A 24,654-nucleotide genomic window follows, 5' to 3' on the forward strand; every position below is an offset into this window, starting at 1 on the left:
AAACATTTATTGGGTACCTATTATATGCTAGGTCTTGTTCCAGGCATGCGGGGACTTCAGTGAGTAGAAGAAAATGAAGTGATTGACAGTATGTGCCCTCAAAGAACTGACATATTAGAATGGGAAATAAACACAATCACTATTGTAGAATGTTCTAGAAGAATAATAAATAGAGTAATGGGACAGAGAAGAAGTGAGTGGCAGAGAGGAGACTTCTTTATCTAGGGAGGGATGTTTTTTCCCTAAAAAATAGTAAGAACTGCCCACATGAAGATCTGGAGGAAAAAAGTGAGATAGGATGAGATATCCTCTTCCCCAAGGTAGCTCCATCAATACACAAGTGATATATACGTATATATATTTGCATAGAAGAACTGGGGTGTAGGCCAGAGGTGGGGGACGGGTAGGGAGGTGAAAGGATTCACCAGAGACAGTGGGGAGCAGATCAGGCAGATCTACTGAAATACACTGCTGAGGGGAGCAGTGGGGGAGACAGGAGAGGTCTGCTGTGCCATGTGGGTCAGCTCCCTGGCCAGGAATGGAACTCAGGCCTTAGTACTGATAGTGCTGAAACTTAACCCCTAGGCCACCAGTGAAGGCCCCCACTAGTGGTATTTCTGAAGAATGCTTCTCTTCAAATCCTTAGGCCCCTGCAATGGCTGGCATAAGATCAAAGAATAAAACTGTAACTATTAAATTCATCATGGCACAAAATATCGTGAGATTTCACAGCACAAATCCAAATAATTATAAGTTCTGGTAAACCTAGTTTCAAATTCCATCATGTCAACTTCTGGCTAGAGCCACAGACACCAGGGTAGCGAACTACAGGCTGCACTACACCCCCACCCCTCCCAACAGGCCTGGTGTATCAACTAGGTGCAGTCAGGAACACAAATGTCATTCGGTAGAAAGAACTTAGTGCAGAGACCTAATTTATAAAGACCTGTTGCAGCAAACTGAAGGAAATGCCACCTCCACACATGAGGATGAATGTAATCAAAACTACGACAGAAAAACAGTGCTGGTGAGGATGTGGAGAAACTGGAGCCCTGTTCCTGGCCAGTGGGAATATAAAATAGAGCAATCCCTGTGGAAAACAGCATGGCTGTTCATTGAAAAATGAAAAAGAGTTCCACGAAGGGTCGTGCTGACCTGTGAGGGCTTCCCTTTGCACCATGGCAGGAGATTAACAGTCAAAATCAGCAACTGCCAGACCGCCCCTTTGACAGTCACTCTCCCATCCAGAACCAGACCAGGAGCTGCTGGCTGAACAACCCGGCCTTCCCCGCTGTGCGCAGATGTGACCACCCAAGGTCTTCATGCACAGATGGCACCCGGCGCCTGGTGTCAACCTGGGGCAACCACCAGGCACGAGACACGTGGAAGGTCTGAACTGACTCCATCCCACCTCTCCATCCTTTCCACTGGGAGGTGAAGGGGGACCTGGGCACATGGTGACCCAACTTTGGGATACTAAATTACTTCTTAACTGGTACATACTTGTTAAAAAAGTAAAACAAAATAAAAAGTTACCAGATGGGGCCTCCCTGGTGGCGCAGAGGTTGAGCGCTGGGTTGCGAAGCTGCCCGCGGCCTCTGCGGCGCCTGTTCAATCCCCGGCTGCTCCCCGGCCACCAGAGGAGGGTCCCACATGGCGCGCAGACCTCTCCTGCCGCCCACTGCTCCCCTCAGCAGTGTCCTTCGGTCCTTCTGCCTGCTCTGCTCCCCGCTCTGGCTCTGGTGAATCCTCTCACCCTCCCGCACTTCTGACTGTACCCAGTGCTTGTATAAACAAAACAAACAAACAAACAAACAAATAAATAAATAATAAAACATGCCTCTATTAAAAAAAAAAAGTTACCAGATGATCCAGCCACTACTGGGTGTAGGCAGCAAAAAATTGAAAGCGGGGGCTCAGACACTTGTTTCATAAACAGCATTACTCACAGTAGTCAAAAGGTAGAAACCACCCAAGGGTCCCTCTACAGATGACAGAAAAAACAAAACTGGGTAAATCCAGACAACAGGATATACTCAGCTTTAAAAAGGAAGGAAATTCTAACACAGACCTCAACAAGGGTGTACCCTGAGGACACAAATCTCCTTGAATATTCCTGTCATATAAAGGCAAATACTATGTGATTCCACTGATATGAGGTCCCCAGAGCAGTCAAGCTCACAGGCACAGAAGGTAGTAGGGTGGGGGCCAGGGCCTGGGGACTTGGTATTTCAAGGGTAGAGTTTCAGTCTTACAAAATAAAGAGTTCTGGAGATGGCGGTGAGGGCCACCCAGTGTGAATGTGCTTGACACCACAGACACTGAAAATGGGTAAGATGGTAATTTTTTTTTTAAGATATATTTATTTATGCAAGAGCTGGGGTGCAGGAGAGTGAGAGAATTCACCAGAGACAGAGCAGAACAGGCACACGGACTGAAGACACTGCTGAGGGGAGCAACGGGTGAGACAGGAGAGACAGAAAGGTCTGCCGTGCCATGTGGGTTGCTCCCTGGCTGGCCGACAGGGAATTGAACCCATGCTGCAGAGGCTGCGGACAGCTTAACAGTGCGGTGCTCAACCCACTGTGCCACTGGGGAGGCCCAGATGGTAAACGTTATGTGGATTGGACCACGATTTAAAATACCAAATAGGGCCTCCGAGGTGGCGCAGGGTTTAAAGGTGGTGCAGGGGTTAAAGACAGCACTATCAAGCTATCCCAGCCACTGCAGCGCTGCAGTTCTATCCGCGGCATGCCAGGGAGCAACCCACATGGCGCAGCAGACCTCTCCTGCTGCTCCCTTCAGCAGTGTGTTTTAGTAGATCCTCCTGTTCTGCTCCCCATTCTCTCTGATGAATTCTCTCACCCCTCCTACCCGCCCCTGCCCCTCTGGCCTACGCCCCAGCTCTTGTATGCATAAATAAATCTTTAAGAAAAATAATAAAATACCAAATAATGGAAATAATTTTTGTAAGCCAAATGGGGAACAATGATACAGGCAGAAACAAGCAACCGAGAAAGCTACCAGCACTGCTGGTGCGAGGACAGAGGGAGGGAGCGCTGTTGCTGTGATTGGAGCCGGGTGGTGGGAGTCCTGGAGGAGACACTGTCCTTGGCAGAGAGAGGGGAGAGGAGCTCAGCCTCTCCCCTCCTCTGTGCTCCCTCCTACCAGTGCCCCCCATTGGCTGAACCCAGCAGGATTTAGAAAATGGGGTTCCCTGTCCAGGGGAGTGATGCAAGGGAACATGGGAATATGTGGGGAGCAGGTGCCCAGAGGGAGGGTGGTAGAGAGCGCAGATGGAGCTGGGCTGCCTAGGTTGAGATGAGAGACTTTGGGCCCATCAGAACCTCAGTTTCTCCAACCAAAAACGGGGCAGTGCTAATTCTACCTCCCGCCTCTGTGGGTGGGGGTGGAGGGGCCCAAGGTGGAGGAGGGGCGGGGTGCCCACTCTGCACACGCCTGTTGGGACAACAGGCTGTTATCTTTGCTGTGTCCACAGGGTGGCACTTCCTTCCTTCCTTCCATCTTTCGTCTTGGGAAGGTTCCAAAAAAACGCCTCTGGGGGCGAAAACTGAACTGACCACACAGGAAGCGTCTGGAGCCTGCTCCAGGCAGTCGATAATTGGTTGATTGACCGATCTGATGCTTAGCCAAGTGGCAAAAGGGACACATGAACTTGAATAGGAGGAGAAGGGACTGAGAGATGTTAAGGGAGGCGGGGCAGGCTGGGGACTTCTGGGCAAAGGTCAGAGATGATGGAAATTTCTGGTATCTGGGCTGGTTTGTTTTCTATTTAAGGAATAGTTATTCAGTGGCACTGAATATGGCACAGAGGAGGGGAATGAGGGACAATTAAGAGTGAACATTTTAATCTCTCAGCTGCTGACTTTGGCCATCTGAGGGGGGGAGAGGAGGCTGGGCTCACCACCTATTCCAGCAGCTCAGGGATGAAGGGGGTACAGTCTGGGAAAGGTCCCTCTGGGGGTGGTCCTCTCTCTGGTTCCCTGAGCTCAGAACTAGGCCCCCTAATGAAAGGTGTGGATGTCACCTAGGTCAGTTAGGTAAGTTGCAAGGCAGTTACTCAGAGTAGCAAACTTCGGGAGTGCTGGTCCTCAGGGGCAGAGGTGGGGCGACTGTCTGGAGCTTCAGGGTACAGATGGGTCCAAGTCTTACCCCCCTCTCTGTGGGCTCAGCAGTTCTAGCCAGAATCTGGTGGGTGGTGGGAGGAAGCTGCTACTCTGAGATTGAGACTGACACCCATCTTGTGCCGTCTCCCCCTCACCCCCTAATCTGCAGCTGCCTTCGGTGAGTCAGGCTGGAGCTGGAGGGCCTGGGTCCAGATCTGTGGCGGGAAGGGAGGAGGTAGGAAGGAGAGGATTGGCTGCCCGCCTCCCCCATAGGCCTTCCCCCACCGTGGGGGCCAGCACCCCTCTCCCCACAGCAAGTTCCCTTGGTGATAATGAAGGGATGAGCTGGCACTGAGCTGGATGGGCGGGTACTGAGGGTCTGGTGTGACCTCTCCCTCCCAGCAGCTCCAGTTTCAGTGCTGCTTCCTACCCTCCGTGGAGGGGCTCCCTCCCTCCCGCATCCTCTCCTCCCAGGCCCAGCTGCTCTACTAACCCCAGCCTGGGTTCCCGAGCTGAGCCTGGGAAAGGGGGTAAGGGAGCTTGGGGGCTCACAGCAAGGCCAGGCCCACAGTGAGAACTGCTGGCTGCTGCGCTGTGACCTGTGTCAAGAGGCTGAGTCAGGCCACCTGGAATCTGAAAATTGTCCCCAGATCTCACTTGGGACTACAGTAGACTGGCACCATCCGGCATCTCAGTTCCCTCCATGTGACTGCTTTGCTGTCCCCACCCGCTTTCAAACTAGCTGTTCCCCCAGCCTGGATTACTAGTTCCACACTTCTGACCCCTGTGGCTCAGAGGACACCTCCTCCCTGAGGTCTCCTACAGAGCTGGCCCCCAAAAGAAACCTTCCTTTCTGAAAGAACCTAAGCTCTGCATCCATTCCAAAAGGCTCACCACCCATCAGCTGTGAAGCCTTACCCAGCTGGACTTCTCTGCCTCAGTTTCTTCCTCTGTAAAGCAATTTGGGGCCACGTACATGGTATCCACACGACCCGTTTGTCATGGCTCCCTCTGGAATGTGGCCCCTGAACGGGGGTCTCGCACATCACAGACATCCTGCCCACATTTCTGAGTCAGTCAGGGGTGACGGGACCAAAGCACCGTCACTTCCATGCCCAGTGAACAGTCTTCCCGTAAGGCCTCAGGCCAAGGGGAGACAGATCAGAGCTTCAGATTCCACAAGCTTAGGTTCAAGTCCACCCTTGAGCACTCACTCCCCTACCCACTGATCTGTAAAGTGGGATCAGTTTGCCCAAGTCTTCCTCCAGGACCGGGGAGCACCTGGTCTCAGTAGGGCTTGATTAAAGGGAGGGATGGCCCACGTGGTCACAGAGAAGGCCCGGGCGTGTTCAGAGGAAGATGCCCTGTCGCATTCCCAGGAGAGGCAGCTCACTACACCACCACTCTTGCTGGAGGCCAGGTGAGGGTGGCATTCTTGCCACTTCATCCACACTTGAAGATTTTCCCAGACACAGCGATTGTCTGCCAGGTCAGCTGGGTCTGTGGATATCTGACCCACAAGCACTTGTCAATGACTTTAAGTAGCTAGAATTTCAGCCAGTGCAGACATGAGCGCCTGTCCTCACATGGTCTCTACCACCTGGGTGACCTTGGATAAGAGGCAGCTGTCTCACAGGCTGTTTCTCATTCCAAAAGCTACAGTACTGCTCCATGGACCCTGGGGCCCACTGCTAGAGTTCAGACTCCAGGGCATCATTGTCCTGTGACTTGATGGTGCTGTGCCTGTTTCCCCATATGTGAAATGGATACTCCTGATGGGTTTGGGGTGATGTTGGGTAGGACACAGGGAGTACTGGGGTAGTGCCAGCAGGGGTAGTCTCAGATCTGCATGTGCTGGCTGCTGACCTGCTTCTTCATTCCCTGGTCCTAGGGTTTCAAAGGCTGCCCCCACAAAAAGGCTGGGGTGAGTACTCCTTGTGCCTCTGGCTAAGCTCCATAATTCAGGAAGGCACTGGTCACTGCCTGGCTCTTGGAGGAAGAATAGGCAGGAGCCGGAGGCCACGGGCCCGAGGCTATCCCAGGCACCCAGCCAGCATGCAGCTATGAGTCAGGGCCCAGGCATTCAGAGGGCCTGAGCCTCTCCCAGGCCCTGTGAGCTCAGACACCTCCCTGCACCCGCCCGCTGGGCCCTGCTGGTTGTTATGTTCTTCACTAGCTTGCTCACTCCTTTGGTTGTTCCAGGGCAGCCTGGGGAGACAAGAGGACAGTCCCTCTAAATCTGGGTTCATGTCGCCTCTCTGAAGCCACCTTCTTTCTCTTGGGGAAACTGAATTCACGGCAGGCTCATACCTCGTTAGCCCCCTTCCTGAACACAGTAACTGTTTGGGAGGGAATGCAGGACCCCTGTGTGTTTAGGGGCCCAGGCCAGGGGTGTGGATAACCAGGGTCTGTGCTGGCAACTGTCCTGTGGCTTTCTCTCCCAGGCGCGCTGCGTGCGCACTTATTTGAATGCCTGGGGGAAACATGCTGGTGGACTCCTGGGCTGGTTTATCCTAACATGACCTGGAGCCCACCAGGGTGGGGGTGCTCCGGCACTTTTACTCACACAGGTGACCAAGAATGTACTCAGCTGACCCCTAGCTAGTTTCTGGTTAAGACTTCAGGGTGGGTAGGTGGGTGGCCTTGTGTGTCTTCCAAAGGACACCAGCCAGGAACATGTCTGTTTGTCACTAGTAAGGGGCACACTCCTGGAATCTAAGGGATGGAGGCCAGAGATGCTGCTAAAGTCCTAGTGTCCAGGATAGCCTCTGCCACGGAGAATGACCCAGTCCTAAAGTCTCAAGGGCAGAGGTGGGAAAACCATCTAGCTGGAGCCTTTATGCGCTTAGGAGGTGACTAAAAGTGCATGCAGGGGATTCTGCTCCCATCTCGGGCCAACAAAGACTATACAGATCTTGAAAATGAAAATGAGGGGCCTCCCTGGTGGCGCAAGGGGTTAAGATGCAGTACTGAGAAGCTATCCGCAGCCACAGCAACATGAGTTTGATCCTCAGCCAAAAAGATACCCACATGGCGCAGCAGAGCTCTTCTGTCTTGTCCGCTGCTCCCCTCAGCAGTGTATTTCAGTTGATCCACCTGTTCTGTTCCCCACTCTGTCTCTGGTGAATCTTCTCACTCCCCACACCTCTGGCCTGTAACCCAGCTCTTAGAGCATAAATAAATAAATAGAAAACGAAAATGACCTGTGTGAATATTACCTGAATACATAAAGCCAGGTTCTTGGCATAAAGGCAGGGCCTCTGAAGTTCTTCTGGGGAATCTTTCACTGGGAGTTGAATGGACTGGGGCCCTATATGTCAGGGAATGATTAACAACTCCTCTTTTGGGGGTTCCATCCCTTTAGAGTCCTGACAGGCAGATTCCCTTGCTCAGGACTGGAATGGGCTAATTTGGTGCACACTTCATGGTTCAGATGCTGCTAGAACTCACTGTTCTGTTTAAAATGCCTCTCTCTGAATAAAAATGCTATTTGAGCTTACTGTATATTATTTAGTTGTACAGAGGCACACAAAATCCAACAGTCCGAGGTTCATGTACCTAACATCTGCTGGCTTCAGGCAGGGCTGTGTCAGGGGACAACATGTCAATGGGATCCTATTTTCGTCTCCAACCTCAGACAGACCAGCAGGCTGCAAACAAGCAGTTAGGGTTCATGCTGGCTTTTCGTGACAAAAAAACAAAACAGCAATGGCACACACAAGACAGAGTTCCCTCCCTCATGTAAAGAAGTCCAGTGCTGATGCCTGGCTTCATCTTCATCAGGGGACAGTCTATCATCCCTAGAGTACTGCACACTCCTTAATTTGGCAAAATAGCTGTTAGGGTTCCAGCTATTACATCCAAATCCCAGGAAATGGTGGAGAAGGGGAAGAAAGGTCACACTGAGGCCTTTTAAGGATCCTTCTAAAAGCTTTTTTTTTTTAAAAAAAAAGATTTATTTATTTATGCATACAAGAGCTGGGGTACTGGCCAGAGGTGAGGGGTGAGTGGATTCACCAGAGACAGAGTGGGGAACGGAACAGGCAGACTGAAATACACTGCTGAGGGGAGCAGCGGGCGAGACCTGAGAGGTCTGCTGCGCAATGAGGGTAGCTCCCTGGCCAGCCGGGTATCCAACTCATAGTGCAGAGGCTGTGGACAACTTGATAAGTTGCGTCGTAACCCCTTGTGCCACCAGGGAGGTCCCTAGACCCTTTTATAACACTTCTGCTTATATTTCATTGGCCTGAACTTCACTACAAGGGAGGCTGGGAAATTCATCTTTTAACCTAGTCGTTGAAAGGGTTCCCTTACAAAGGAGAGAGAATGTATATCAGGGAGGAAGCCAGCGGTTCTGACACAAAACCCACCTTGGGGCCAGGGATGAGCCCCTATGTAAGTCACATGCACTGAGAGTTGGGAGGGGGGGACAGTGGATCCCCCAAGGAAAACCTGGGCATGGACTATCTATATATTCTGCCTCCCCCATAAGTCCCAGGGAAAATTTCCTTGGTTGGTGTCTTATCGTTTTAATGAGGTAACACTTGGCACACAGCTTTGTACTTTGCTTAGTTCACAGCTCACGGCACCTAGCTCCTCAGTGCATCCACAGCTGCACTAGATCTCACTGTGGCGGAAGGCTCTGGCACCAGTTCACCTTTGACGCCTCCACCACCCATGAGTACATTTCTGGGCACACGGTGACATTCAAACACATGCCTTGAATGAGTAAAAAAAGTCAAATTTGAATAAAAAACAATAGGGTCCTCCCTGGTGTCATAGGAGCTAAGTCTCAATGCTATTATGCTATAATCACTGTGGCCTAAGTTCGATCCCCAGCCAGGGAGCTAACCCACATATGGCACAGCAGACCTCTCCTGTCTCACCTGCTGTTCCCCTCAGCAGTGTATTTCAGTAAACCCACCTGTTCTGCTCCCCACTCTGTTTCTGGTGAATCCTCTCACCACCTGTACCTCTGGCCTATGCCCCAGTTCTATGCATAAATAAATAAATCTTAAAAAAAAAAAAGATAAACACCTGGAATTTGTCTCCATGTACTATGGTGTCATTTGAAGGTATTGTCACTAAGGTGACGTTACAGGCCTGCACAGGTAAGTCAGTTCTCTATAATGACCCAGCCAAGGCCGGTAAAACATCTAGACTGAAATTGGAGTTGGGGAAGAGGGCGAAATCCAGGAAAAAAAATCCATTTACATATAAACATTTAATATTAAATTGATCTCACCACCAACCTCCCACCATGCTGACTCCCCATGTGCAGGACAGTCCGAGAGGCTCCTGGTTACCATTCTGTGTCCACAAAGCTCCAGAGATAGTCGCTGATGAATTTCTTGGAGTGCTGGGTGCTGTCCAGGTGGAGGGGCAGGGCAATGCTGGGGCCGTGATGGACTGAGGTGGAAATGTAAGGAAACTGCACATAGCCCTGCCCACCACCCGACAGGGGAAGAGTAACTGTTAAAATGTTTCAAGATTGAGGGCCTCCCTGGTGGCGCAAGGGGTTAAGACAACCTACAAAGCTATCCGCAGCCACTGCAGCATGAGTTCGAGCCCTGGCCAGGGAGCTACCCATATGGCACAGCAGACCTCTCCTGACTTGCCCGCTGCTCCCCTCAGCAGTGTACTTTGGTCAGTCTGCCTGTTCTGTTCCCCACACTGTCTCTGGTGAATCCTCTTACCCCCTGCACCTCTGGCCTGTACCCCAGTTCTTGTATGCATAAATAAATAAATCTTTAAAAAAAATACGGTAAAAAAAATGTTTTGAGATTGAAACTAATTTTTGTAAACAAAAGTTAAATTCTCATAATGCACTATAACTTTTTGAAAAATTGTGGTAAAAGATACATAAAGTTTGCTATCTTCAAGTTTTCAGTTCAGTGGCTTAATTAAGCACATTCATGTTGTTGTGCAATCATTCCCACCAGTGATCTCCAGAACTTTTTCATCTCAAAAAACTGAAACCCTGTCCCCGTTAAACACTAACTTCTCATACACCTCCCCCGATGGCTGATGTTCACCATCCTACTTTCTGCCTTTGTGACTCTGACTCAAGTAAGTGAAATCACACAGTACTTGTCTTTTTGTGTCAGCTGATGTCACGAAACATGATGTGCTCCAGGTTCATGTGTGCTGCAGCATGCACCAGGATTTCCTCCCTTCTTAAGGCTGAGCAATACTCCATCATACAGACCATCACATATTATGTACCCAGTCGTTTGCTGACAAGACACAGGAGCTGCTTTGTCTTTGGGCTACGAACATGAGTGTATAGACTTCTGTTTGAGTCCCAGTAGTATGGGTGGGTCCTATGGAAATGCTGTTTCCAAAGTGGCTGCGCTCAGGGTTTCACTTTCTCCACTAAGGATACTGCCTTTGATCATCCCTGGCTCCGACTCAGAGTCCCATTCAATTTTACTAATCCGGTGATAAAGGTGAGCCACATACCTATATAAGACCAAAAAAAGAGAGAGAAAGAGAGAGAGAGAGAAAAGTTACCCTAACATCAACAAAGAGCGATGACTGAACACACATACCCACACACACACTCATGTGTGCATTTGTGGGACCTACACTGCTGATGGGATGGTGACCGTTGTGTCTTCATCAACTTCCCTCTCCTTTCTTTCCAGGTCAGTCTCGATCTCCTTGAGCTCATCCAGTTCCCGGGTGAGCTGGGTAGAGCAGGCAGTTAAGGACCCATGCTCTGGAAGGAAAGTGGCCCATGTGATAACCCAAGCCATACAGGGCCCAAGGCCTCTAGCTCCCACCACACTGCCTGGTGTGAACCACTCAGTGCATGCAGGAAAGGATATAGGAGGCTGTCCGTCAGATGCGTGTCCTCCTCCCCGATCTTCTGAAGCTCGGCCTCAAGCTGCTGCAGCCTGGCACCGCCCTGTTGCACCTGCTCCTTTGCATCAAGAAGGTTCTGGGCCACTTCCCTCTCCATGGCCAGGATCTCTGCAAGGGAACAGAGAAGGCTGAGTCCCCTAAAGTCGGGATCCCTGGGGTCTGTCCTTCCCTAGGGGAGCCATTTATCTTTCTGCTGCCTCAGCCTTACCCGCCAACATCCCCATTACCTTGTCAGCAGTAACGCCCACGCCTACACATCCAATTTCCAAATGCCTGTCACAGACGTCCACCTGGACCTTCTATAAACGCTCTCATTTCACCAAAAAGCATATGAACCCACAAAGTAAAATCCATCCTTCTTTGCAACTCTTACTAATTTATGTCATGGGCAACCCTGTTGCCCAAGCAGAACTCACTTTCCCTCACCATTTAGCTCTCCTGGCTGGAATGCCCCCTCGCCTTGCTTGTGCTGGACCTTTACCCCTCCAGGACACCCAAGTAGCCTCCGCTCCGTGTTCTGTTTTGGTCTCTGCCTTTGCCAAACTGCCAGTCCCTTCAGCTCTCTGCCTCCAGAATGGCTGCATTAGAGGCTAAATATAAAGTCATTCCCCTGCTCAAAGGCCTCTACTGCCCCAGGGTCTCCCCAGAAAATCCAGGCCCCTTTCACCATTTGTGCCATCCTTGCCCGGCTTTTCGCCCCAGTGTCCTATTATCTCTTCATGCTGTCAATACGCCTTGTTTCCCACAGGGCCTCCACATGCTCCAGTGTTGCTATCACCTGGTACACAAGTACCCAGTCTCCAGGACCTCCCAGGTAGTGCCTGGTGCAGGCGGCTAGGCTGCATCCCCTCCTGCCCCGGGAGATTGTGCTTCCATGACAGCTCCCATCGCTTCCACTGCTATTCCTTTGCTTCCTCTTTGAATCAGAAATCGCACCTTACATTCACCAGACAGTCAGCTCCTACTCAGAACAGACATACACTCATGTGTGCTTACCAACAAGGATGGGTACTGAGAATTGTGTTGTTAGGCGATTTTGTGATTGTGGGAATATCATAGTGCGACAATGTAGGGTAGGTAAAAGGTATCAGGCTTTTCTGCCCTCCCGCCATCAGGATAGAGGAGGGAACCCTGTGCTCCTGAAGGCATGCCTGATGGCAGGCATCTGAAGTGGGTACAACTGGGCTGAGACTGGACTTTTAAGGGCGGTGTCACGGGGACACCAGCAGCAGCAGAAGCTGAGAGAGAAGCAGAGAACACAGGAGAGCCCAGATAGAATGAAGACTTGCTAGGAGCTAGGAGGCCTACCAGCCTCCTAGCCCCCCAGCATCCCTGCCTGCTGTGTACCAGGTAAATCCCAATAAAAGCCTGCAAAAAGCCACTGAGGACTCAGACTCCTCCTTTACCCGGTCTGCTGGATCATAGAAAATCTGCACTGTGTCCATTCCTGACCCTACAGACAACAAGACCTAGATGGTGCAGACTGCTGCACAGCAGGCTTTATGGTGGTGCCTACAGGACAACCAGCGGATATGCTGTTCATCTTTGATCAAAAGGTCACTGAACAAGGCATGGCTGTATGTTGAATGAAACACCCAGAAAGATTATAAAAACACATTGAGAAGGCTACTGTGTTTCTTCCCTCCCATAGTCTGAGAAGCCTGCCAAGTCTGACAACACACAGATGAAAATGAAAATACCACCCAAAGGGGCAATACTGAATTATTAACAAACTTACACTATGCTAATTTTAATCAAAGTATTACATGTATACATATGGTTGTGGAAATTCAAACACACACATACAAAACCATCTCTAATCTGCTCCATGCCTCTGAAGCAGACACTTTGAATCCTTCACTGTTTTCTCTGGCTTGAACTTCATATTTCTAACTAATTTGCTTATGCTGCTATTTTTCTATTTGTCTGAGATAGTGCCTGATGATTTCCTGTGAGGACAGCTGAGGGCCTGGGTCTTACAAAGCCTTCCTATGCCTTCTCCAGTCACCCTCCTGCCAAGGCAACCACGTTTCCGTGGATTCTACTCTAGGGAGTAAACTCTTGTGTGTAGACATTTGTCATAAGGTGCAGAGACCTGAGTGCTAAGTGCCTCAGGATGACTTCAGAGCTCTGCTCACTGTGTTCTTACGATCTTCTCAGGAAAGTGGCTTAACTCCACTCCTGGTCTAAGAGGTGAAGAATGGAAACCCAAAGCAGTTCAGTGACTTGTCCCCGCGCACATATCTCCAGAGTTGGGGTTTGAACTGGATCCTTTTTTTTTTAAAGATTTATTTATTTATAACACACCAGTGGTGTGTGTGTGGGGGGGAGGGGCGGAGGAAAGAGGTGAGAGGATTCACCAGAGAGAGAGAGTGGGGAGCAGAACAGGCAGACTGACTGAAATACACTGCTGAGGGGAGCAGTGGGCGAGACAGGAGAGGTCTGCTGTGCCATGTGGGTACCTCCCTGGCAGACTGGGAATTGAACTCATGCTGCAGAGGCTGCAGATAACTTCACAGTGTGGTGCTTAACCCCTTGTGCTACCAGGGAGGCCCTGAACTGGATCCTTTTGATTCAAAGTCCTGGCTCCCTAGAACACTGGCTCTTACCCCTCCAGCCCCAAATCCACCATTCTGCTGAAACTCAGGTAAGCTGTAAGATGCTGATCTCCCCAAAGCTAACAGAGAAAAGAGGAGGAAAGAAAGAAGAAAGGAGGGGAGAACCTTGACCATCCATGATGCTTAGCTAACATCCAAACTCCTCTCAGAGGCTCACAGGCCTGGCAGAGTCTGGCTGCTGCTGACCTCATCTTCTACCACTTTCTCCTGGTCTCCAAGCTCATTCTCACCTTAAGACTTTTGCATAATCAGTTTCCTCTGGGAGGAACTCTTCCCCTAGAGTAATTCCAGGGCTAACTTCATAGACACTCAAGTCTCAATCTAAATGACACCTTCTTATAAAATGAGACTATAACAAGGTACTAAAAGCCCCTAGCACCAAAATCACAATGGAAGGCAAGATGGCAGTTCCTCAAAAAATGAAACATCAAGTTACCATTTGAGGGTTGGGATGGGGAGGAAAAAAAAGTTATTTGATCTAGCAATTCAATTTCTGAGAAAACAAAAAAATTGAAAGCAGGGACTCAAACAGATATTTATACACCCATATTCATAGAGCATTATTCGTAAGAGCCAAGGTGTGAAAGCATCCAAGTGTTGAAGGATGGAGGCAAGGTAAACAAAATGTGGTATATATACACATAATGGACTATTATTCAGCCCTAAAAAAGGAATTCTGACACACGCTGCAACATGGATGAAACTTAATGCGAAATAAGCCAAACACAAAAGGACAAATATTGCATGATTCTGCTTATATGAGGTACCTAGAGGAGTCAAATTCATAGAGCCTCAGGTAGAGTAATGGTTTCCAGGGCAGGGGGAGCAGGGAATAGGAAGTTAGTGATTAATGGGTGCAAAGTTTCAGTTTGGGATGAGAAAAAGTTCTGGAAACAGAAGGTGGGTGGTAATGGTTGCACTAAAATGTGAATATAGGTAATGCCACTGGACTGGACATTTTAAAAAGTCAGTAGCTTACAATAAAAAGTCCTCATACTAAGAGCAGCAATGACAATGGCAGCCCTTGCGCATAGCATGGCACAAGCACCATCTCCAAGAATGTTTCATTGAGGTCAGGAGGGTCATTTCACATATGAGGAAACTGAGACTGGACAGAGAAATCTCTGGGGATCATAAGCTAATTGCTGAAATCCTTAACCCATCACCTCCTTGACATACCCATTTTTCTTGTTTATCCTCTGTCCTCACCCGACTGGTGTATCAGCCCTCCAAGGGATTTTGTCTTTTGGTTGGTTCCCTATTGCCACTCCAGGGATGGCAGTATGCCTGGCACACAGCAGGTGCTCAGTAAGAGATCTGAACCATCTCAGCAGAAGATAGGCCTGTCATTTACATCCATTGTATAGATAACAAAGCTGAGGCACAGAGAAGTAATTACCTCTAATGTCACAGCTGGCAAGTGAGGGTGGTAGTATTCAAACTCAGTGATTTCATCCCTGTGCCCCAATCCCACCGACCTGAATCTCCCAGCTCCTGCGAGCGCCTACATTCACCAGTGGGAGGTGGTTTCTCTCTTGAAGCCCACTTGACGGGTGGGAAAACTGAGGTTCAGAGAGGGCAGTACAGGGCAGGGAATAGGGGTTCCCAGGAGAAAAGGAGGGAAAGGGTGTCGCCCCAACCCTCACCCCGCCGTCTCTGCTCCGCTTCGTCTTGCGTTTCCAGAAGCCGCTCCACCACCTGTTCGTGGCGCCCAAGCAGTCGTCGTTGCTGCGCTTCGGCACGGTTGGTGCCCAGCAGGCTCAGCAGCCCTTGGCTCACCTCTTCCATGTCACGAAAAGCCGCCATGACTACGCCAGGACCGCTCCCGCGCAAATTTAACTGCCCTCTGGGCCCGCCTCGTCCCCGAAAGGACCCGTTTCCAATGGTTTGTTTCAACGTCAGTCATCAGCGAATGGGGCCGCCCCTTTCGGGTCTGGCCTAGTGCGCCTGCCCCGGATGCTCCGTCAGTCATTGGCGATGACCAATCAGCGCAGGGAGGGGCTGCCTTCCGGCCTTGAGGGCCTGCCTGTCGCGCCTGCGCAAAACCAGCTGCAAGAAGCTGAAACTTGGTCCTCCCTGGTGGCGCAAGGGGTTAAGACGCAACCTGTGAAGCAATCCGTAGCCTCTCTAGCACGAGTTCAATCCCCGGCTAGGGAGCTACCCACATAGTGCAGCAGACCTCTCCTGCCTTGCCTGCTGCTCCCCTCAGCAGTGTATTTCAGTCAGTCTGCCTGTTCTGCTCCCCACTATGTCTCTGGTGAATCCTCTCACTACCCCCTCCCCCGTATTTCTGGCCTGTACCCCAGTTCTTGTATGCATAAATAATTAAATCTTAAAAAAAAAAAAAGCACCTGAAACTTTATTTCTGGAGTTCAGCACCTGCTCCCTGGAGGGTGGGTTCAGGAGGCAAAGCCATTGACTACTTCTCATGGAGTCAATAGTCCATAGTGGATGCATGAGATACTCATCATAAACATTAGTATTAGAGGCTGCAAAATGGAGCCTACACTAAGATTTATTGGGTTTGAATCCCAGCTTTGCCACTAATAGTGTTACCGTGGGCCGATTACGTTACCCTTCTTTGCCTCACATTCCTCCTCAGTAAAATGAAGGTCATGAAAGAACCTACTTCAGAGTTGGGGTGAGAATTAAATGAGGACGGAGTCTGGTTCTATGTAAGCGTTGAATAAAGCACCCATAGAATGCTAGCAGTTGAGTTGCCTACCTTGCACAGGACACTACGCTATGTGTGGGGTTATACAGTGTAGGAAAGACAAACTGCACACTTTTCTGACATATTCCTCAAACTGAGGTAAAAATACCATTTCAGCAGGTCTGACCAGCATTTTCTACAAAATGCAGTGGGGGGAAATTAGTGCATTGTGTACAGAAGTTTAAGTATTATTTTGGGAAGTGCCAAACTGTGTGCCAGCTGTGGAAGAGCATATTTTATTTTCAGGAAAATGGCTACAGAAATAGTTCTGGCCTTGCCACTGCTGGTCAATAGGCTGATTCTACAGCCAGATCTCCACAGTGCTCAGAGGCGGTGGGGCAAGGTTGTTTTGTTGGGGCTCAGCCCATGGCTTTTCAGAGCTCACAGACCCAAGAGCCAGTCCTGACCTGGGTGCAGGTAGTCTAGGTAGGGGACCAGCTTTCCCTTTTTTTTTTTTTTTTTTAATAGAGGCATGTTATTTATTTATTTATTTTATTTGTTTATGCAAGCACTGGGTACAGTCAGAAGTGCGGGAGGGTGAGAGAATTCACCAGAGCCAGAGCGGGGCGCAGAGCAGGCAGAAGGACTGAAGTACACTGCTGAGGGGAGCAGCGGGCGGCAGGAGAGGTCTGCGCGCCATGTGGGACCCTCCTCCGGTGGCACGGGGAGCAGCCGGGGATCGAACCGGCGCCGCGGAGGCCGTGGGCCGCTTCACAACCCAGCGCGCAACCGCTACGCCACCGGGGAGTCCCAGCTTTCCCTTATTATATCTGGCTCCAGGATCCTAAATGGTCCAATCAGGTTCAAGTCCTCCAGCTGTTACTCAACCTTGAGTTAATTCTCTGTATTGAAAATGGAAAGCAAGCTGATTGGTGGTAAATGATCCAATCAGATACCTAGGATTGAAAACAGCCGTGGAGGCTTGTTGCGTGGGGAACTCTGAAGATGATACTACAGAGTGAGAGCCAGCCTGAGTCAGTCAGCAGCCCACTTCTGAAGTGAGAAGCATTCATTGGACCACCTTTGAAGAAGGATGTTGCAGACCTCTGCAGACACCCCTGCCAGTAGATGCCCAGATATCCAGACTGTCCAGACCGCCTTAGAACTTTGAAGGAAAAAAAAGGGCCTCCCTGGTGGCGCAGGCGGTTGAGCACCGCCCCGTGAAGCTGTTTGCAGCCTCTGCAGCACGGGTCCGATCCCGGCCAGCTGGCAAGGGTCCCACATGGCGTGGCAGACCTCTCCTGTCTCACCGGCTACTCCCCTCAGCAGTGTGTTTCGTCAGTCTGCCTGTTCTGCTCCCCACTCTGTCTCTGGTGAATCCTCTCACCCTCCCGTGCATCTGACCTGTACCCCAGCACTTGTATAAATAAAATAATTTTTTTTTAAGAACTTTGCAGAGACCCAGTTGCTGCACCTGCCTCCAGCCTTGCCTCTGACATTGCCTGCAAGGAGCACTGTTGTCCTTGGCCTGGTGTCTCAAAGAGCTGTTGGCTATTGGTTCATACCAGTAGTTCACAAAGAGCTGTAGCACAGGTGTTTTTGATACTGACTCTGGTGACTAGTACTTTGGCCAACTTTATGAGCTGTCCACCACATCTGATTCTCCAGCATGGCTTCCTGGTGCTATTGGTTCCATTGTGGTCTGGCCTGGGATCTGGTGCTGTCTAATCTGGCCTTCAGATTGTTGCTGTGGGCAACAATTGTCACATCAGTGGTCTCAACCTGTGAGCACCTCCAGCTGTCAGTGTGTGGGCCTTGGTGCACTGCTGTCTGGTATGCCACCAGCTCCAGATCCTTGTTGATGGGACAGTGCCATCTAGCATGAGTGGCCTTTGTATGGGGCTTCTGGATACTGTGGACACCATCTAGGGTGAGACAGCTGGCAACTTGTGGCCTTAGAAACTCCTTTTCCCCAGTTTCCTACTTATTAAATAAACCCTGTTGAGCCAGAGTGGTCTTGCTTCTGACATTGCCTTGAGTAGTCTTGCAATTGTGTGTACAGGTGAGAACCCACTGACAGTGACCTGTCCCCTACCTTGGGCACTGTCCCTTGGTACTGTCTTGAGTATTATTTTAGCACTCTGTCTGTAATGTCTTAATTCCTTCTCTTGAACATGTGTGGTAGTTTGTGCAACAAATAGAAAGTACAGGGCCTTCCTGATGGCCTAGAGGTTAAATCTCAACGCTACCACTGGGGTGGCCTGAGTTCGATGCCCAGCCAGGGAGCTAACCCATATGGCACAGTGACCTCTCCTGTCTCACCTGCTGCTCCCCTCAGCAGTGTATTTCAGTAAATATGCTTTACTCTACCTTTGATGAATCCTCTCGCCTCTGGCCTACACTCCAGTTCTTCTACACAAAAATAAATAAATAAATAAATAAAACAAAAAACAAAAACAGAAAGTACACTGTGTGACTTCCAAGCCTAGGTCAAAAACTAAGATATATCTTTTGTCTGATGCTAATTCTATGACTTTTCCCCTTGCATAATTTCAGGATACTTTCTCCTGAAGCCCTGCAGCCATGTTGTGAGGATGTCCAGGCGATGTGAAGAGTCCTCCAGTAAGGTACCAGCCAAGGCCAGCATCAACTACTAGTTGAGTGAGTCTTGAAATTGTACAGCCCCTAGCCTTCAAGTCATTCCAGCTGACACCAAGTGGTACAGAGATGAGCTTCTGCCATCAATCCCTGCTCAAACTGCAGGTTTGTGAGCAGGATCAATGCCATTGCTTAACGCCAGTACATTTGGAGTTAGTTTATTTTGCAGCCATAACACCTGTATTGCTGAGTCACATGTAAAACCTGTATCTTAGGCTTGGTCACATAGAAACCATTGAAAGCTTCTGCTCTGATGGTTAAACCTCATAATGAATGAACAAGATTATTTTAGACAGAAACTGCTCTGAAGACAGTAAAACAAAGTTATAGGATTGAGTCATTCAAGTTGGGACGGGGGAGGGAAGTGACTTTGGGTAAAGTGGTCAGGGATGGAGCAGGGGAGGAGGAGATATAGGAACTGGGACCTGAGTCATGAAAGATATAGGGAAACAAAATGCCAGGCAGAAGAAAGTGCAAGTGCAAAGGCTCATAAGGCTGGGAAGTTTAATTTGTAAAGGAACAGTGAGGAGGTTGATGTGACTAGAGAGTAAGCAAAGGAGATGCTAGGGGCCCTGATGCTTTTATTATGGCATAAGAAGTACTGGAAGGCACTAAGAAAGGAGAGCAATGGGCTGGGCTGTCTCTCCATTTCCCAGAATCAAGAGAACTTGCTGGCAGCTGGGACAGGAAGAATGAGGGAGAGGAGGAAGATGGTTCCTAACTGCCTAGATGGTGGTGCCGAAAGGAGGGGGTGCAGATAATGCTCAGAAGTGAGGGTCTGCATGAGATGAAACACTGGGAAAGTTCTCAGTGCCTGGGGGATATCTACGTGAAGCTGTCAAGCAATGGTTACTTGACTATATGAGTGTGCAAGTCATTTGGGCTGGGGGTAAAAACCCAGGCATTGTCAGAGTGCAGCCCCGACCAGATAAGACCACACCAAGTGAGAGGAGGTGCAAGAATCAAGCCTTAAAACCCTACATCTGTAGAAATTGGAGAAAAAAGGAGAAACCAGCAAGACAGGAAAAGCTACAACAAAACCGTTAGGAAGTGTGATGTCAGTTGACCATCAGGAATCCGAGAGGCCTCTAGCCCTCAGTGTTTAAGTTCCATGAGAGATTTTCCCCAGAGACTCCAGGGCTGCCCAGGTCCTTAAATTTTTAAACCAGTCATGAAGCTGGGGACATCCTTAGAACAAACATATTTATTCAATCTTCCCTGGGTAAGATTCATTTGAAACCTGATGAAAGTGGAAAGAGAGGCTCTTCCTTGGAAGATGTTCGTAACATCCGTATGTGTTTGGATTTTGTGCAGCTTTGGGGTTGAGAAGGCCTTCCCCAGTCTTTGTTTCATGTAGTAGGTAGCAGATGTACATGAGATGACACCTGTGATATTATGATTTGCTGAAAATACATCTAAAGATTTGTTTATTTATGCATACAAGAACTGGGGTACAGGCCAGAGGTGCAGGGGATGAGAGGATTCACCAGAGACAGAGTGGGGAACAGAACAGGCAGACTGACTGAAATACACTGCTGAGGGGAGCAGTAGGAGAGTCAGGTCTGCTGTGTCATGTGGGTACCTCCCTGGCTGGGGATTGAACTCGTGCTGCAGTAGCTGTGGATAGCTTCATAGGTTGCGTCTTAACCCCTTGCGCCACCAGGGAGGCCCCTGAAAATACATCTATTTGGTCAGATGACCAAAATATGCTTTCATACATATTTAGTCTTCATCCATGGTTCCTGGATCACAGCTCCCCAAAGCCTTTGAACTTCCTAAGCATTAAGGGTGTTGAAAGGTATCTTTTTTTCCCCCAGAAGATTTATTTATTTACGCATACAAGAATCAGGGAACAGCCAGAGGTGTGGGGGGTGAGAGGATTCACCAGAGACAGAGTGGGGAACAGAACAGGCAGATTGACTGAAATACACTGCTGAGGGGAGCAGCAGGCAAGCCAGGAGAGGTCTGCTGTGCCATGTGGGTAAGCTCCCTGGCCAGAGATCGAACTCGTGCTGCAGAGGCTGTGGATAGCTTCATGGGTTGTGTCTTAACCTCTTGCGCCACCAGGGAGGCCCCTGAAAGGTGTCTTTTACTGTGTCAATGGTGACTATTGAAAGCACCAAGGATGGGGCCTGGTTGCCTGGAGAACTAACCTTGTGATGAGAGGGTTGTAACTGGCAGTGCCACCCCCAGGCCTCTGGGGAGGAGAAAGGGGCTGGAGATTGAGCACAGATTAAATCATGGCTGATGATTTAATCATTGTGCCTCTGTAATTCAGCCTTCATAAAAGCCCCAAAGGAGGGTCTTCAGAGCTTCGGGGTTGGTAAACATGTGGAGATTTGGGGGAGAATGATGCCTTCCAGGAGAGGACCTGGTAGCTCCTCGCCCTTTCCTTCTATAGTGCCCTGTTTATCTTTTCCACCTGACTGTTCTTGAGTTGTATCTTTTGCAATAAATAGGTATTCTAGTGAGCTTTCTTGAGAGGTTCTAGCAAATAAGTTGACCTTGAGTAGGCAGGCCAGAAGCTTCTGATCTGTAGCCAGTTGGTGAGAAGCACAGGTAAGAGCCTGGCCTTGTGACTGATGTCTAAAGTGGAGAGTGGTCTTGGGAACCTGACCTAACTTGAAGATCTGACACTGGTATTGTGTCAGAACTAAATTGAATTCTTGGACACTCTGCTGGAGTCTGAGAATTTATCACGTGTTGGTGTGGGAAGGCTCCGCATATTCATTCCACCCACTGGAACTGGGTCCGCAAACCCAATATGACACATTTGTTTCCTACAGAAGTATCAGTGTTGGGGTGGGAGGTGGCTCCCTGCAGTCGGCATTCATGGGGACCAGACCTCATCCTCCCAGTGGCTGAGAATTTGATGCTGATATTGCCCTGTCATCATCCACTGTGTGATCTTTGGTGGCAGGAGCGCACCTCTGTGCCCAAGGGTGGATTACATAACCAAGCAGAGTGAAATAAAATAAAGAGGGGGTAAATTCTTGGATTTGGTTTCTGGCCCAGTAGCTTACCTCTGACCTTGGCAAGTTCTTAACCTTTCTAAGTCCTGGGCTAATGATAGCTCTCTCTTATCAGCTGGGGTGGGGGTGTTCAAGAGGTAAACCAGGGGAGATTGCATAACCATAGCCTGACAGAAATAAATGCTCCAGTCAAGAATGGTCACCCACCTCTCTTCCAAAGAACAAAGCAAGAACCACCTCACAGTCAATAGGATGGCTACCATTAAATTAAAAAAAAAAAAAAAAAGGGTTGGAGAGGATGTGGAGAATTTGGAACTCTTATGCACTGTTGGAGAAATGTAGAATGATGTGTCTGCTAGGGAAAAGCAGGATGGTGGTTCCTTGAAAATTAAAAATAGAACTATCATAAGATCCAGGGATTTCACTTCTAGGTATACGCTCCCAAAATTGAAAACAGAGACTTGAAGTGATATCTGCATACCCAGCATTACTTGCAATGGCCAAAAGATGAATGGATAAACAAAATACGGTTTATATATACATATAATCAACCTTACAAGAAGGAAAACTGTGGACTTCCCCGGTGGCCTAGGGGTTAAGTCTCAGTGCTACCACCATGAAGGCCCACCTTGATGGCCTGAGTTTGATCCCTGGCCAGGGAGCTAACCCACAGGTGGTGTAGCAGACCGCTGCTGTCTTGGGCACTACTCCCACTTTGTCTGGTGAATCCTTACTCCCCGCCTCCACACCTCTGGTCTGCGTCCCATTTCTTCCACAAAAAAATAAATAAAACCTTTCTTTTTATTTTTTTCTTTCTTTCTTTTTTTAAAAGATTTATTTATTTATACAAGCACTGGGTACAGCCAGAGGCACTGGAGGGTGAGAGAATTCACCAGAGCCAGAGCAGAGAGCAGAACAGGCAGACTGACGAAGTACACTGCTGGGGGAAGCAGTGGGCGGCAGGAGAGGTCTGTGTGCCATGTGGGACCCTCGCCTGGCAGCCGGGGATCGAACCAGCGCTGCAGAGGCTGTGGGCAGCTTCACAGTCCAGCGCTCAACCGCTGCACCACCGGGGGACGCCGTAAAACCTTTATTTTTAGAAAAAATGGGGGGCCTCCCTGGTGGAGCATGGGGTTGAGATGCAGTATTATGAAGCTCTCCGCAGCTACTGCAACATGAGTTTGATCCCCGGCCAGGGACATACCCACATGGCACAGCAGACCTCTCCTATCTCACCTGATGCTCCCCAGTCTGTCTCTGATGAATTCTCTCACCCGCCCCCTACCCTGCACCTCTGGCCTACACCCTAGTTCTTGTATGCATAAATAAATAAGCTAAATCTTTAAAGAAATAAAATAAAAATATACATTTTTAAAAAGGCAGAGCAAGAAACTGGGGTTGGGGTTTAAGAACTGAACAAATTAACAAAGATGGAAAATCAGTCTGGGCAAGTGCTTGTGAGAAATAATATATTTTTTTAATTTCTGAAAGTTCCCTTCTTGCCTCACAAGTCCCTCTGGGAAGCTGGTAAGAGCAGTGGACCTTCTGTTCAGAAATACACAGCTTCATATAAAATTTCTGGGACTTCTAAAACCTCAGAGTTACCCACTATCTCCTGCCTGGTTGAACTGCCCAGAGGAAGGGAGAAGCCAGGGACTGTGGATCCTCCTGAAGGGAGGGAAGTGCCCAGGGAGCTGCTGGAGGCTGCAGATTCCCACTTCCATCCTGATGCTGGTGACATGTGGAGGTTGTTTGTAAAAATCCATGGCGCTGTACACTTCTGTATACAACTTGTGCTTATAATGTGTTTATTATATCTGGGAAAAAACTAATCAAAATGCAAAACAACAGATTTTAAGACTCAACCTATTAGAAAAAGCTTTGATAGCAGATACTCTAAAGTGCTGACAGTTGGCATTTCTATGAAATGGGGTCAAGGTCCCCTATATTATGCCAAACACTGCCTTTTACAATCACTATAAATTATTTTGTCACAAGGGGGAAAAATCAGTAAAGATTTTTGAGGTGTTCATAAGGATTTTCCACAATGGCAATGCTCTTTGTCTCTGCAGCACAACACAAAGTCTCCCAGCCAGGTGTGACTATAGAACATAATTAAATTAATTACAGGGAATTTACATTTAAATGGAAATAGCCCCGCGTATTGGACCGTGCCCAGCTAGGGCAGAGCGTAAAGGAGTATTTTGTAATATTTCTTTTACTTTTCTGCAGCTTTGAATGTTATTCAAAATAAATCAATTTTTTAAAAGAGAGTTTAAAGCTTAAAGAAGAGTGACCCCAGCATGGCGGCATTATAAGGTAGCTTTATTAAATTCCTTTACCGTCTATAAATGATTACAAAAGGAATACTTCATTTAGTGTAATACTGTCTTTATGGACGTACCGTGGTTGGAAAGTGGGGTTAAAGGTCATGAATACAATGTGAGAAGAGAATGGAGACACAAGCAGGACCCTGCTGGGTATGGATGGGGAGGAGGGAACACAAGGATAAATATGGACTTATCTGGGGGTGGGGGGTCACTGAGCTGCTTTTTCAAATCTTAAAATAAATGCACCCGCTGGCTCTCTGGGGCCAGGCCCAGAGGCACACAGCTCTTGTACCGCATCTCAACGCTGCAGCTTCCACCAGACACCAGCAGTGGCCCCCAATCAGCTTGGGGTTTGTTTTCTGTCCAATTCTCAACACACACACACAGACACAGACACATTCTCTCTCTTTCTCCTTCATTGACCATCCG

General features: G+C 49.0%; 1 protein-coding gene and 1 long non-coding RNA gene across 2 annotated transcripts; one reads left to right on the plus strand and one right to left on the minus strand.

Annotated features, from left to right (window-relative positions):
• Nucleotides 1-8,084: 8,084 nt before the first annotated feature.
• Nucleotides 8,085-15,542, minus strand: SPC24 (SPC24 component of NDC80 kinetochore complex). The gene is made up of 5 exons (XM_037505826.2): nucleotides 15,259-15,542; nucleotides 10,958-11,102; nucleotides 10,716-10,820; nucleotides 10,513-10,589; nucleotides 8,085-9,536 (listed from the first exon to the last, which is right to left on the minus strand). Exons 1-5 carry the CDS (start codon nucleotides 15,416-15,418, stop codon nucleotides 9,430-9,432), a joined length of 594 nt encoding a protein of 197 aa, XP_037361723.1. The 5' UTR covers nucleotides 15,419-15,542; the 3' UTR covers nucleotides 8,085-9,429.
• Nucleotides 15,543-18,068: 2,526 nt separating this feature from the next.
• Nucleotides 18,069-24,226, plus strand: LOC129145482 (uncharacterized). Its single transcript, XR_008551103.1, has 3 exons — nucleotides 18,069-18,195; nucleotides 18,822-19,028; nucleotides 24,128-24,226. It is a non-coding gene; the product is annotated as an uncharacterized LOC129145482 (long non-coding RNA).
• Nucleotides 24,227-24,654: the final 428 nt, after the last annotated feature.

Source organism: Talpa occidentalis, unplaced genomic scaffold (genome assembly GCF_014898055.3).
Source record: "Talpa occidentalis isolate TD23 unplaced genomic scaffold, MPIMG_talOcc4v2.1 talOcc4.12, whole genome shotgun sequence".
Lineage (NCBI taxonomy): Eukaryota > Metazoa > Chordata > Mammalia > Eulipotyphla > Talpidae > Talpa > Talpa occidentalis.